The 13,527-nt window shown below is 46.8% G+C and overlaps 1 protein-coding gene across 4 annotated transcripts in view; it reads right to left on the reverse strand.

Annotated features, from left to right (window-relative positions):
- Positions 1–13,527, reverse strand: part of ARHGAP32 (Rho GTPase activating protein 32) — a 97,752-nt gene that overhangs the window by 12,218 nt on the left and 72,007 nt on the right. For all 4 annotated transcript variants that reach the window (XM_051638475.1, XM_051638471.1, XM_051638473.1 and 1 more), the window contains 6 exons: positions 9,758–9,860; positions 6,704–6,848; positions 5,949–6,031; positions 3,925–4,032; positions 2,628–2,773; positions 247–448 (listed from right to left, as the gene is read on the reverse strand). In XM_051638475.1, coding sequence (XP_051494435.1) covers positions 247–448; positions 2,628–2,773; positions 3,925–4,032; positions 5,949–6,031; positions 6,704–6,848; positions 9,758–9,860 — 787 coding nt within the window. The remainder of the gene's footprint in view (positions 1–246; positions 449–2,627; positions 2,774–3,924; positions 4,033–5,948; positions 6,032–6,703; positions 6,849–9,757; positions 9,861–13,527) is intronic.

Here is a 13,527-nt window from a genome sequence, read left to right on the forward strand (position 1 = left end):
GGCCACTAGAGGCATCACACAAGAGGGCTTCACACATTTATAAGAACCTTGCTAAAAAGGAGGGAGTGGCACAGACATTTTATGGCTCAACTAAATCCACCAGTCAACTGGTGTAAGCTGAATCCTCAGAGTCCAAAACAGGTGGAAAACTGGCTACAATACTTCACATACACCTTGTGTAAGTCAATATTGGCAAATAATAAAAACCCAGTTATGACACATGCTGGACAGGAAACTTGTCTCTACCTTTCGGATGGGAAGTCTATGACTGTGTGGAATTTCCCCTGTAAAGCTGCAGGGCCTTCTCCCACTTCTATGTATTTGCTGTCTGCCACGATGGGAGAGTTGATCTGGGCTTGTGTCCGTGCCTGTGCCTCCTCCAGTGTGAGCAGCTTTGTGGAAGGAGAGGACACCAACAGAGACTTGGGCCGTGATAAAGAACTGTGCCCTGTAAGGGAAAAACCACAGGCAACAGGGAGAATCAGAGAACAGCAGGACAGAGATCAAAGCCCTGGGTTTGTGTGTCTAGGGAGGTGCTGTGTTTTTCTACATCTTTGTTATCTCAGTGACTGAAAGATGTGGTCAAAAGAACCGTTTGGTCAGAGCTGTGTTTATGTAAAAAAAAATAATAAAAAAATCATCTCATAACTGAGAGCAGCTTAGTGTATTAAAACACAAGAAAAGGCAGAGGGAAGCAGGCAGGTTAGAAACCTTCACTTCCATACTATACTTCATCTGTATGCAAAAGTCTGTAAAGAAAGTGATGGTTTTCCTTCTTACAAAGCTTGGCTTCAGTCCCTCCCCTGGTTCCACCTCTGGGTGCACAGGAACTGCCACGTGTGACTGACATTGCTACAAACTAAGGTGCAGATAGACACAGGAAACTAGATCTAGCTGCACATCTTGCCCTTGGCCTTGTGCTTGTTTTTGGAGATGAACGTGCACATTTTTGTAAAAGTAGCTGATGTCGCCTCCTGCTGCTGGGATCTGTTGGGTCAGTTTGAGGGAGAGGAGCCTGCTAGAAAGGAGCATGGGGAGGCACAGCAAGAGCAGCTGCCTTGTGTTTGCCATTGCTTATTGCTCAATATTTATGCAGTTATTCTCACATGAGTTAAGGGGTGTTGGGGGGAGTAGGTGACCACATGGACATCCTGGTTGGTTCCATTCCTGCTGCCATCCCTCCAGCCTCACTGCTCCTGTGTAAGGTGTGCAGTCTGGTGTGGGTGTGCCAGCTGTAAATGTATTCCAGGGAAGTCTGGGTTCCACTGTCTTTGCAATGGCCTGACGTGGCAAGGCTCAGAGCAGGCTTGGCAGTACCACTGCTGCCCCTTTGGGAGGGCACAGGCAGGAGCTGTGCTTAAAAGCAGAGGGTGCTGCCTTGTGTAGCACAGCACTCCTGCACTTGGCTGCTATGCTGTGAGACAGCCTGACCCTTCTCCCTGCCAGTTCTGTGTCACAGCACACTGAATGCAAGTGACCAAGTCATTACACAATTAGCTGAATTTACATGGCCCATTCTAAGCCTGGATAATCATCTGGCTCGGACTCTTAGCACACTTATCTTCCCCTGGCAGAGCTGAGCCTGCTGTGGGCAACTGCTGTTCAGCCAAGCTAACCTCTGGCTCCTGTTGACTTAAAATTGCCTTCCAGGAGGAACACGAGCTGGAGCAACTCTGCTATCTTAAGCAGAGGCAGGACTTGTTTAAAAGTGGGGAGTAGCAAATACACAGGAAAAGCTGTACTCCTCAGGTGGTGGTAACTGCCTATCTCATAGGAAGGGCAGGTTATTGAAACAGATGGTACACACTTAATGCTGCTTAGGAGCATTAATATAGCTCGTGGTATCCATGCTTGTCAATCTCATGTACAGAGCTACATTTCTTCCTGGTGCAACTCTGCTTGTCTTCAACAGAACAGGAATACTTATGGTCTTACCAGTTACTCAGGGGAATTTGTAGGTTCCAAGACTGAATGGTGTTCCAAGCACTCCAGGGTGGGGCACAAATGTGTCGTGGCTCATCCCTCATCCTAAAGCCACAAATCAGCCACAGGAGCAGAGAGGTGAGCAACGGCTGGAGGGCCAGTGTGGACTGAGCCAAGTGGCTGGCTGGCCCTGCTAATTAACCCACACAGACTATGCAGCAGAAAGAACCAGCACAGCAGATGTCAAAGTATTCCCCAAGACTAAGTTTCTTAGTGTCAGCACTACTGAGTACAGAAGGCTTTCTTTAAATAATTTCTGTTTATGTCCTGAGGTGCTGATAAGGGCAGACAGATCATGCACTGCTTTGTAATAAGCATGCAGGAGCATCCATGATGGTTTTAAAAGAGAAGGGGGACAAATATTTAAGAGATTCCTTACAATTTCTCAGTGCTAGGATAGAAAAGCATCAGCTGGACATTAAGATGTGCTCTCCGGTAGAGCATCCTTGGCTTCTCAGAAAGGTCCTGACAGCAGTTTCTAAACCCAGGTGATGTTTGCCACATTCTAACATCATTACCCTATAAACGTGCCCTCTAGGTTATGGTAAAAGCATAGTTTAAATGTCCCAGGGGAGGCTCAGATACCCATTAAGTGTCTGCTACCTTTTTTGATCAAGGGGAAGCTGGTGGAAGAAGACACGCACCTGCTCCATCCCGTATGACTGAGCTGAGCTTGGAACTGAAGAGGACATCCACGTGGTTCAGGATGAATTCCACAACTACTGACTGGATTCTCACCTCCATGAAGGCAGCTGTCCCACTGAAGCAGGCAGACTCAATCTGCTTTGACCTGAAGAAAAGGCAGATGAAATGAAATGCTAACAGCCAGAAGAACACAGGGAGATGTGCTGCTTTTGGGTACGGCTTTGGTATGTGCTGAGCTCCTGGGCCTGGTTGCTTGGGCAGACAAGACTTCAGGGCCAATTATGAGATTAAATCTCATCAAAGCATTACACAAATGACCACATTGCCTGTAGTCATTTATATCCAGATTCTGGGTTCAGTTTCTGACTGAACTGGCAGAGGAACACTGGGTCTAGAAGGAGCAGGGGTGTGGGGCAGGTCCAGAGGGAGGTAAATGAACCAACTGGGGAGCTTTTTGTTAATTTCTTTCCAGATAATGGTGGCAGCCTAATGCACCAGCCTTGCACAAGCTCATTATGGCCTTCCAAGGTGATTTTCCCTCTAGCAGGGAATGTCTCCAACTGATCCTGCTCAGCAAGTACCCCAACATTCACAGAAGCAAACTCAAACAAGAGATTGTTGGGGTGCCTGTGGGTGAGTTGTCAGAAAGGAGAAAAGAGCTCACCCTCCTTAACTGTACACAGGGAGAATCTATGACTTAGGTTTCTCAGGTGGGTGAGTAACAAAAGCAGCCCAGAAACCAATACAGTAGAGGCCAGGGAAACACTTTTTCAAAGTGAAATTTTTTAATTACACCATTAATTTTAAACTACCCTGTTATGCATATTCAAACAGATTTTAGGGGACAGATGAATCCAAGAAAATTTCCATAAACCAAACTTTTTGCAGCCACAGCAGTCAAATTAGACACTAGAGACTTCAGCACTGGGAAATCAGTGATGCCACTGAACAAAATTCTGCTGGATGGTCAAGGACACGCTCCTCCCATCTAAGCAGGAGAGGGGAAACTCATCTAGAAAGGGGGCTGGGGATGGGCAGAATCCTGCCTTGCCCTTATGGGACTGCAGCCAGGAGACAGAGTAACACCAGGACACAGCACTAGCTCCAGAGCTTGCCAGTACCCTCAGCCCTGCTTAGAATGACTTCCCATCAGAAACGTTACAGAACAGCCCATTGGATGGGGGAAAGGAAGATCTCTACACTGCTGAAGGTTGTTATATTCTGGAGAACAGGTGTGTGTCTGGTTTTTATATCTATAAAAACTTGTGTTGAAAAGGGAAAAAAACTAGAGAGTACCTTAGGAGGTTTGGAGCCCAGACGATTGCTAAGTTCTTAGTGTGCATATTTGTGATGGAGCAGTAATCAGCTAGACGAGCTAAGTGTCTCATTAGGAACTCCAATGTCCTGGAAAACAGGAGATAGGCAAATGTTCAGCACCAATGAGCAAAGCCAGGCTGCGATTTACAAAACAAATCCCCAGTGCATTATCATCTTTTGGTTTGACAGCTCACAGAAAAAAATGTTGAACCATGTACCCCAAGACTGATGGTAAAGTTGTCTTCAGCAAATAATTGCACTGAGGTGGGGCAAGGGCAGTCTCTCCTGATTTGTCTGGTTCCCATGAGACAGTGGACAGAGCATCTGCTCTCAGTCCAAGGGTTGGATCCAGCAAACACTGAGGTGCATGGGAATAATCTACATGCCACCAGCACAGCAGAACCAGAAGCAGAGCTCCCTGGAGCTCCATTCCTTGGCTGCTGGGCTGGAGCTGGGCAAGAGCAATCCCACAGCCTCTGGGTGGGCTGTGCCAGCAGCATGGGGACCCTTAGGGTGACGGGGGATGGTGAATGTTCACCTTCATACTGGGGAGGAATATTGATTTAGACAACCCAGGAGAAAGAAAACCAACAAATTTTATCTGAATTCTACTTAGGAAGTTACTGGCTCCAGGTTTCTTACAGGTACAGAAGGCAGAGACAAGGTTAAACTTCAGAGGCTTCTCTTCACATGAAAAAAGTAAAGGTTTTTTGTATTAAACATATTGCACCCAGGAGGAGGAGGGAGCACAAGGCAGTAATAAAACTGCTGATGTATCCTCAGCTGTTGCTTGGCAGCAGCCCTGGCTTGTGGCTGGAGTTTTTTTTTTGGGGGGAGGGGATGTGCAGTGAATGGAGGGCTTTTGGTGCTCCAAATTCCCACAACGGGACAGGGCCTGAAGTGAAGATGGATGGTCCTGGCTGGAAACTATGCAAGTATCACCACACTAATTATACAGTTATTTATAGAGCAAGCAACACACATTTATAGCTTGTAATAATTAATTAACCATAATTATTAAACACTAATTACAAGTTAATAATATTAAAGCAAGAGTCAGTTATACCACTAAGACAGAGTGCCCCAACTGTCAGTCTATCCACCATACATATTAGAAATTTATCTTAGAAATTTAAAAAAATTTATTAACACAAATGATTCTGAATAGTTAATGTAAGTAACTATCTTCACACATTGCAACTGGTCACTCAGGGTACAGAATCACAACTGGTTCTGCAAATAAACATCCATTACAATAATAAACCCCTGCAGCCATTAGCAGTTAGCAGAATCTGGAAGAATTAGACACCTATAGACAATTATAGGCAGCACCCCTGGGTACCTAATGACCATAAAACAAAACACCTATCAGCAAGTACCACCAAGTATTAGAATTAATTGTCAAGAGCCCAATATCCATCTACACATGCTCTAAATGTCACCTGAGTGACTCGGGGTGCAGCACCACAATTGCTCCAGCCAATTACCATAGTTATTCATATATAAATAACTTTCAACATGCATTATAATTAGCCATTTATACCAATTACAGTACATAATGGGACAAGTCTACCTACTATTAATTGTTAATACTGTTTAAAGAATCAGTAATAACAGTATTATAATTGGTTACTAATACCAGTCACCATACTTCTTAGTCTGATGGCTAATTACCATAACCCTGCCCTAAGTTTTAATAATAAAGACCCTTATACTTAGTTAAAACACATTACCACTTACCACAACTTAGTCATTAATAGTTGATATTAATGAGTTTGAATATACTATTACAGTTGGTGATTTTTAAACACCATATTATCATTATTCTACTAGAGCATTATTATCATGTGCTAGTTACTGTTATTGTTGGGGAGATCGGGGGAAAACTGGAGACAAAATACACTTGATCAAATTAACCTGAAGCCTGAACCAACTGTTTGGCTTCATTTCACTTTTCAAAATCTTGATTCCACTGAGCTGGAGCAGAGGAAAGCTGCACTAACCTGTAGTGGGGAGGGGGCAGCTGCTGGATGACATCGTGGATTTTCACCAACCGCTCTTCATCGGTAGCAGCAGAAACAGCATCCTGGAACAAGGCAGGAAGGGATTTAGCTGCAAATGAAACTAGATACTTGCTCCAGCACCTTGAATGGCCCGTGTGCTGCTCAGTATGATGTGGAGTTCATTGCTCTTGACCTCCATGGAGGTGTTGGTCTCTTGGGGACAGCCCAGCACATGGATAATGTGAGAAAGGCAAAGTAAATCAACATCTGGGCCACGTTACAGCTTAACTGGACAGAGCAATTCGTAGCAGAGGACAATTCCAGCTCCAAGCAGCATTTGTTTTTAATCCTGCTCCTGTTTGAGAAATCACTGGGGAATGGCAAATGAGAGGGGGATTCTTGCAAAGCCTTGTTAGTGTCCCAGTAACCTTCTGCTGGGGCCCCAAAAAAGGGATTCAATGTGGAGTGGCACAGGGGACAAAGGCACATGTGGCAAACCTAAAGGGAGAACAGAAAAGGGACCTGAGGCATCACTGCACGTCTGAAATGGCAGGTGGTACCAGCAGTGGGACTGTGTTGTGTGGCCGTCACTTTGGAGATACACATTTCTGGTCTCTGCAAAAAGCCCAACTTGAGCAGAAGAAGCAGAAAGAGAAAGGAAGGTGCGTGGAAGACAGGTTCAGCTTCAGTATTTCTCTGCTCAACCTGTGTAGATGAAGTCACCCTGAAGTGGAAAGTGAAAGCCTTGTACTTACTGAGAACTTCTCGTAGAGTTGGTAGGTCAGCAGAGGGTTGGGGAGCTCACGGAAGTAGAGTTTGCAGAGGGAGCCCACGCAGTGAATGTCCTGGATGTAAATGTCCTTTGTCAAGTCAGGAATCTGCTCTGAGTCAAACTCGTGGCTGGAAAGAAGAACAGAAAAATGGGCAAGGGGGTTTGAAAAGGAGGAGTGAAAAGAAAACCCAGCACAAATTACAGTCAAGAAAAGCAAGAGTTTCCTGATTTACAGGAAAAAATAAATAGTTGGTCACCAAAGCCACACGACCCATGGTTGTGGTGTTACTAGACTGGATTTTTTCCAAAATGAGATTTTTTTTTTTCTAATAAGGCATTTTCAATTCATTTTACAATGGATTGGCTACTCTGCAATCTCTTTTGCTGCAACAGGGCCTTTCAGAAAGCCTTCAGAGAATGTGTCCAAAGACCACTGGAAACACAGCTCCCGAGGGAGCTGCCCTGGAGGAGGGGCTGACTGGCAGCTCCTGTCCCTCTGCATTTCAAAGGCCTGGAAGACTGGAAGACCGAAGTGCTGAAGCAATGCAAACAGCAGTGCCATGGGCAGCTGCTGCACATGGAGACTGGTGTGCATGGAAGTTCCTTGGGGACAAGCTGGTGGGCTGAGCGTGCCTCTGCTGCAGGGCAACGGGAGCCAGGAACCACATGAAGACAAACCCTGAGCATTCCCTTGGTTTTCAGAGAGAGAAAAACCAAAATCACAAACATTTATGGAATAAATGCTGAGCTTAGAAGGCCAAGGGCTGGCTCGCTGCTAGAATATGTGCAAGGAAAGTGCTGTTTCAAATTATGAGGACAGTTTTGCAGGGACAAGCACATGCTGCTCCAGCTGCAGCTCAGATCCCTACAAGGGCCTCAAGCTGTAGCCCAGCTGATCAGCAACGCAGGGACTCATCCTGGCTACACTGCAAACTTGGGGGGCTTGGTGCCCACACCCCTGCTTTCTCCCCCTGTCCAGACCAGGCAGCTTGTAACATCAAAGCTAAAACAGCCTTCAGCACAGCTCCAACACTGAGCTCACCTCTCTCTGCCTACAGGACAGACGCAGTTTGTCCCCTATCCAAGGCACCTGGTGTGTTTGGCATGGCAGAGGTGCAGCCCTGACATGCTGGAGGGGAAGGCTGTGAGGGAGGCCCTTTATACTACACCATACTGAGGGGAGAGATGGTGGTGAAGAGCTCTGCTTCTTCAGACAGGAGGGTGACCAGCCCACCCCAGAGAGAGCACAGAAGGAAATAAAGGTCCCTGCCACAATTCTCAGCGCTCAGAAGACCCTGTTCCCACAGCCACGTTCTGACTCACCATTTACTTCTTTCCTGCACCTGGCTCCTCAGAAGAAGAGAGAGCTCAGAAGAGCAGGAAAGACACCAACCACCTCACACATTCAGCTTTGGCTGAAATTCTCTGCCCATATCCTACCCCACTCCAGTATATTTTTCCCTAGGAATAAATCTCACACTGTGTCAGAGCCATACCCCTGCAGGACAGAATATGGAGCTAAGGAAGCCTTACTACCTTCAGCCTTTTTTTTTTCATCTCTGCACTGGTTGAAAAAAAACAACACCAGAATCCAGGGATAAAGATGCCAACTCAACACTCATGCTGGTCTGTGTACCAGCCAAATAAAGGCAGCTACTGCACTGCCAAAGAGCCAACCTCTGTCCAGGAGTAAATCTCCCATGTGGAATAAATTCTCTATCTTTCTCTCCAACCAAAAAGCCCTTTAAAACTGGGAGATCCAATTCTATGTGAAACTTAGGAGCAGTGACTCATTTATAAGGATACTGCAGCCCTAGCTTTGAAATAAGCCTAATGATCTGTTTATGTAGCTGGAAAGTACAGCAATGCAACGTGTCCTACATTAACCAAACACATGAAAATCTGTGGGGATTTAGATGAACAACAGGGACGGTGTCTGCAAGTTATGCCATGTACTCCCTTCTTTTTGTCTTTTGAACATCTCAGAAAACTGAAAAATAGGCTGTCACTTCATTCTCTCTACTACAGCAGGGAATGATGCCATTAAAGTTTTAGAAAACCATTTTCAAAGCACCTTGGAAAAGAGTGAAGGAAAAGAGAGTCTTGCAACAGAAAGGGGAAAAAATGGACTAGGGCAGCAGCAGTTAGAAAGATAGTCCAGCACAAGTCAAAATGGGGAATTAAAGGGATGTAATTGAAGCAAGGGCAACCATTTTATTCAGCCAAGACTGCTGTGGGCAACAGCTCCAATCCCAGTCGTTGGAGTCTGCATATCAAAGTCTTGGGAGCAGATTTTTTTTAAATGGAACTTTCTGTGATGAGAAACAGAATTAAGCTGAACCAGAATAAGCCCATCCATAGAAGGGTTTGTACAGTAACTGTACTGGCTCAAACCTGTCCTTCCAACCTGGGAATAGCTGGTACAAAAAGGATTTCCTTCAGATGGAAAATACCCCTTTGCTGCCTCTGTGACATGGGCCTAGGATCAACACTGGTATTAGTCACATCCCACTAGGTTCTCTCAGTCCCTTCATAACACAAAAAGGCATCCCAAATGATGGGAGGAAAACCAAATCCAAAAGGATGAAGCTCATTTACTGTGATGAGAGCAGGTCCTAACAGGGGAGGACACACAGGGAGCCCTCCCTGCCCAGCCGTGCAGCACAGCAATGCCACCCGCCGGGAATGATGCAACTGTTCTTTGCATGTTACCAATTAATTGCTAATACGCCAGGAGTTCAAAGCAGCAAGGAGAAATCCCAGCTGCTCAAGAGGGCTCTGGGAGCAAGAGGAAACAGGAATAAAATGTGACAGCACAGTGACACCCTAATACTTCCCATACTCTTACCCTGAAGGAAAACTTCCTGTGAAATGGAGTCTGCTGAACACCTCGGGGTTGCTCCAGATGGTGGCAAACCCAGGGAGACCCTCCAAGCAGGAGGGTCTGTCCTGCAGTGCAGGATCCTGCAAGGCACAGGCTGGAACCCCTCCCCTGCCTCCCCCAGCCCTGCAGAAGTGTCAAACCCCACGTCCTCACCGGAGCTTCTGGATGTTGGAGGCGATCCCGGACAGGCGGTAGATCCCGTCCACGATGCCGTGCTTCTCGATGAACTCCGTGCAGCTCTTGAGGACCTGGGGGACTGGAGAACAAGTGGTGGTGGTTAGTTGAGGATGTTATTAAAGTCCTAGTTAAAGGTTGTGGTCTTGTCAAATGCCATAAACTAAGCCCGTCTGGACGACGGCTTTAGTAATTCCCTGGAGGAGAAAGTCTGTAAGAAATTTAACTTTAGGAACTGGAGTGGAAATGGGTCTGAGGTGTTCTTTGCTTTAAAGAAATGTCAGGATATGAATCAGGTTGAAAAACATCAATTCTGGTCAAGCAGTGATACTGCAGGTCCTATCACAACTCCCACAAGAACTGGGGTGCTAAATTCCATTCCAGAAGAGCTACAAAATTGAGCAAATACCCTCTTCAGCCAAAACCTTCCTTTGTTTTCAAATCTCTACAGGATTAACTTATCCTGCTCAGTTTAAGCAAATCTGAACATTAAGGAGATGCTACTTTTTGCACCGGGGCCAAGGAGAGTTTTTCTAACTGATAATTTCATCACCAATGTCTGCCAGAGCATGACTGGATCTAGATAGCTACACAACATCCCACCCTCACAGAAACTGCAGACAGACCAGGGCATGACAGAATGGAAAAAACAAGCCCAGAGGATATAATTAGGTGTCAAGTTAATATTCAAACTGCTTCACCAACTGATTCCTTCCAGTTGACTTTGCAGCCTCCTGCAGCACCCACTGCTGGAGCTCTGTCCATCCTTGTAAGCCTAAGGAGGATTTATAAAAGGGAGATAAAAGTGCCCTGAACACTGAAAGAAAATTAGGATTCAGCTCTTGTGAGCATCAGCAAATCTTCGTGGATACAGCTCAGATCCTTGTGGGTTCCTCTGCAAGCCACCTTTTTGCTACAGCTCCCATGATTATTGAGATTTATTCTTGCATTAGATGCCAGGTCTGATCAATTTGCCACGTGACATGGATTCTGAAGAGGTGACGTGGCAAATCCCCTTAGAGCAAGCAGCAAAGGCCACCTGCCAGTCAGTTCTCCTCTGTGCTTCTGAACTTAGGCATCCACTACTCCATGCCTTCCCCTCCCCAGCCTCTTCACTGCTGTTTTCCTTGCAGCAAGCACCCCCACAGCTCGAGAAATGACATGTTTAAATGGTTCCCTGGAAATCAGCAGGTGCATCCTGGGCTAAGGGCACATCTGCTCCAGCTAGCATAGGAGGAAACCTGTAAATCCCTCTGGATCTCAATCACACAGGCTCAGCTCTAGTGGATTAGCCTGGAGCTGCCATACCCAGAGGTACCAAGGGACAGTCACAGCTCAGCCTGTCAGCCTCCAAGGATGCTCCAGGCGTTTGCAGCACCTCACAGCGCTTCCACAGCGAGGTGCAGCCTCTGGGGTCAGCACAGCCCTGGGACATTAAGCAAGGGCAGAGACAGAGCCTGGGAAGCCAAGTGCTGCTTTCTTTGGGGCCAGGAAGCCAGCAGAGCTGATCACCTTCTGCTCGCCCTGTAGGTGCAGTAGAAGGTTCAACTCTCACTAACACAGCCTGAAGACATCTGCAGGAGACCTCAGCTCCTGCTCTGAAGCTAAAGGTGCCTCTCGCTGCAGCTCCATTAGCAATGAACCCAACACACATTTAGGCATCAGAGGCACGATAAGCAGCAAGTTCTCACCACTGAGGGGATGCACACCTGGAGAGCAGGTTGGTAAAATGTGCATCAGTCACCCAGAACAGGGCACGAGACAGAGCTGGTGGAACAGGTGGCCCTGCGTTCTAACAGTGCTTCAGAAAACATTTCTGCAGAACCACACTTGGCCCTTAATGCAAAAAGAGCCTGTCAAGAAGAAAGTTTTTAAGGCTTTAAGTGACAGGGAAGGAGCTGTATCACACTCAAGCAGTTGCCTAAAAGGGCTAAAGTTGTTCTGTTCTGCACTGCACTGTGGGGTTAGACGTCTGTGACTCAGGTGCAGAAGAGCAGAGAGGTGAGAACAGCCCTATCCACTGCAGTGAGGACACGGGGCAAGGCTTTGGATGCTGACACAGTTAGTGGTGTCTCTGTGAGAAGAGAGAGAACCCAGGGTTGAGGGCACACTAGATTCATCCTCCTTTAGGATTCAATGAGATGCAAGACAATGTGAGATGTCCCTATGTGCCCCTCTCCCCACCACCACCCATTACAAAAGGTGAGGTTGCAGATCTTGTCAGGGTGCTGGGCTCAGCACTGCACCAATGGCATTTCCTTTTGCCCACTGCAAGGGTTGGGGAAAAGACTGTACCCAAGTTTCAAAGTGCTGTGGCAAGGTCTGCTAATGCTTAGCTGCAAAATCCCAAAGACTTTAATGGTCCATACTGGAATCTCAATAGGGGTCTCCTTCAAACCTCCCTGGGTACACAAACAGCACAGCAAGATGGGATTTATGGAGCTGCCCAGCTGAGCTGCAGCCTGCTGGGACAGTGTGCAACAGGGCAGGGGAGAGCAGGGGGAAGGGGAGGGATGTGGCACCAACAACACACCTCCTGAAGTGCTTTTTTGTTGTGGAAGATCCTGGGCACAATTAGAATTAATATACACAGAAAAAAATCCAGCAGGCCTGTTCTGTGCATTTCCTCATCTGGTTACCAGGACAATCTGTTCTTTAAGCTAAATATATCATACCAGCACCAGGGATATTTCTGGGGAATTCTGCATGGTGGGAGAAATGACAGAAATTAAGAAGGGCTATAATGGTACTTGAAGGCCCTTTGCTGGAGGGTGACTTGATTTTTCACCAAAAATGACACCTGACAATTACACGTGTCTTTAACCTCCCTCTCCTCTCTGAATCCCAGGCCCTTTAGCTAAATATACATTTATATACCTGCATATCCACACGTATGGAGGGAGTGGTGTCTGTTACCACCAGAGTGAAATGGCAGGATGGGAGCATGAGCTAAGACTTCATTTTGTGATTGCCAAGCATGCCAAGACCACCACCACAGCATGACTTCTGAACTGCAGTGTTCAGGTCCTGATTTTGGCTTCTAGATCCCAAACCAAGGACCAGGTTTGAATGGGAAAGGTGTCTCAGCTGCATCACAGCAGGAAACTGATGGAGATTTTTTCTCCTAGGTTGTAGCAGCATCTGTGCTAAAATTCTCTTAATGGTAGTTAATTACTGTGCTTCCTGCAATTATAACAATCAGACTTGATGATGTGGGTGGTTTGTATTAACAGCCATGAAAGTCCACCTAGCTCAGCACCTGGTTTCTGACTTAAGGAAAGGCTCAAGGAGGGAACAAGCCCAGGGTAGCACACACTGGATTCCTCCAGCCCCAGCAATCCTCTATGCCCAGAGGTGGTGTCTGTGTGAATTCCAGCCAGCACAGGGCCCTTCACAGCTCCGTGTTCCCAGGCAAGTACCAGCAGTGCACCAGTACTCACTGTTGGGTTTATTCCTTCCCTGAACAACACACTCTCTGACCACTGACTCCAGACAACCTCTCTGCAGTGAAGCCTGTCCCAGCTGCAGCCCCTCACACCCACTGGCAGGTGCTGCCTTTGAACCCCAAGCTCTCAGCAAGAATCCCAGAACTGTACATGTCTCCTGTTCCAAACCCAATCACCTTCCCTCATTCCCTCTGCTGTCTCAAAGAACAGGCAGTTGCAGGACACAACATGCAGAAGGCTGGAATGGGGAGGCATTGCCACAGGAGACCCCAGAATATTTCATCACCATAGCAGCTAAAGGAA

The sequence above is a fragment of the Apus apus genome, chromosome 22 (assembly GCF_020740795.1).
Source record: "Apus apus isolate bApuApu2 chromosome 22, bApuApu2.pri.cur, whole genome shotgun sequence".
NCBI classification, from domain to species: Eukaryota; Metazoa; Chordata; class Aves; order Apodiformes; family Apodidae; genus Apus; species Apus apus.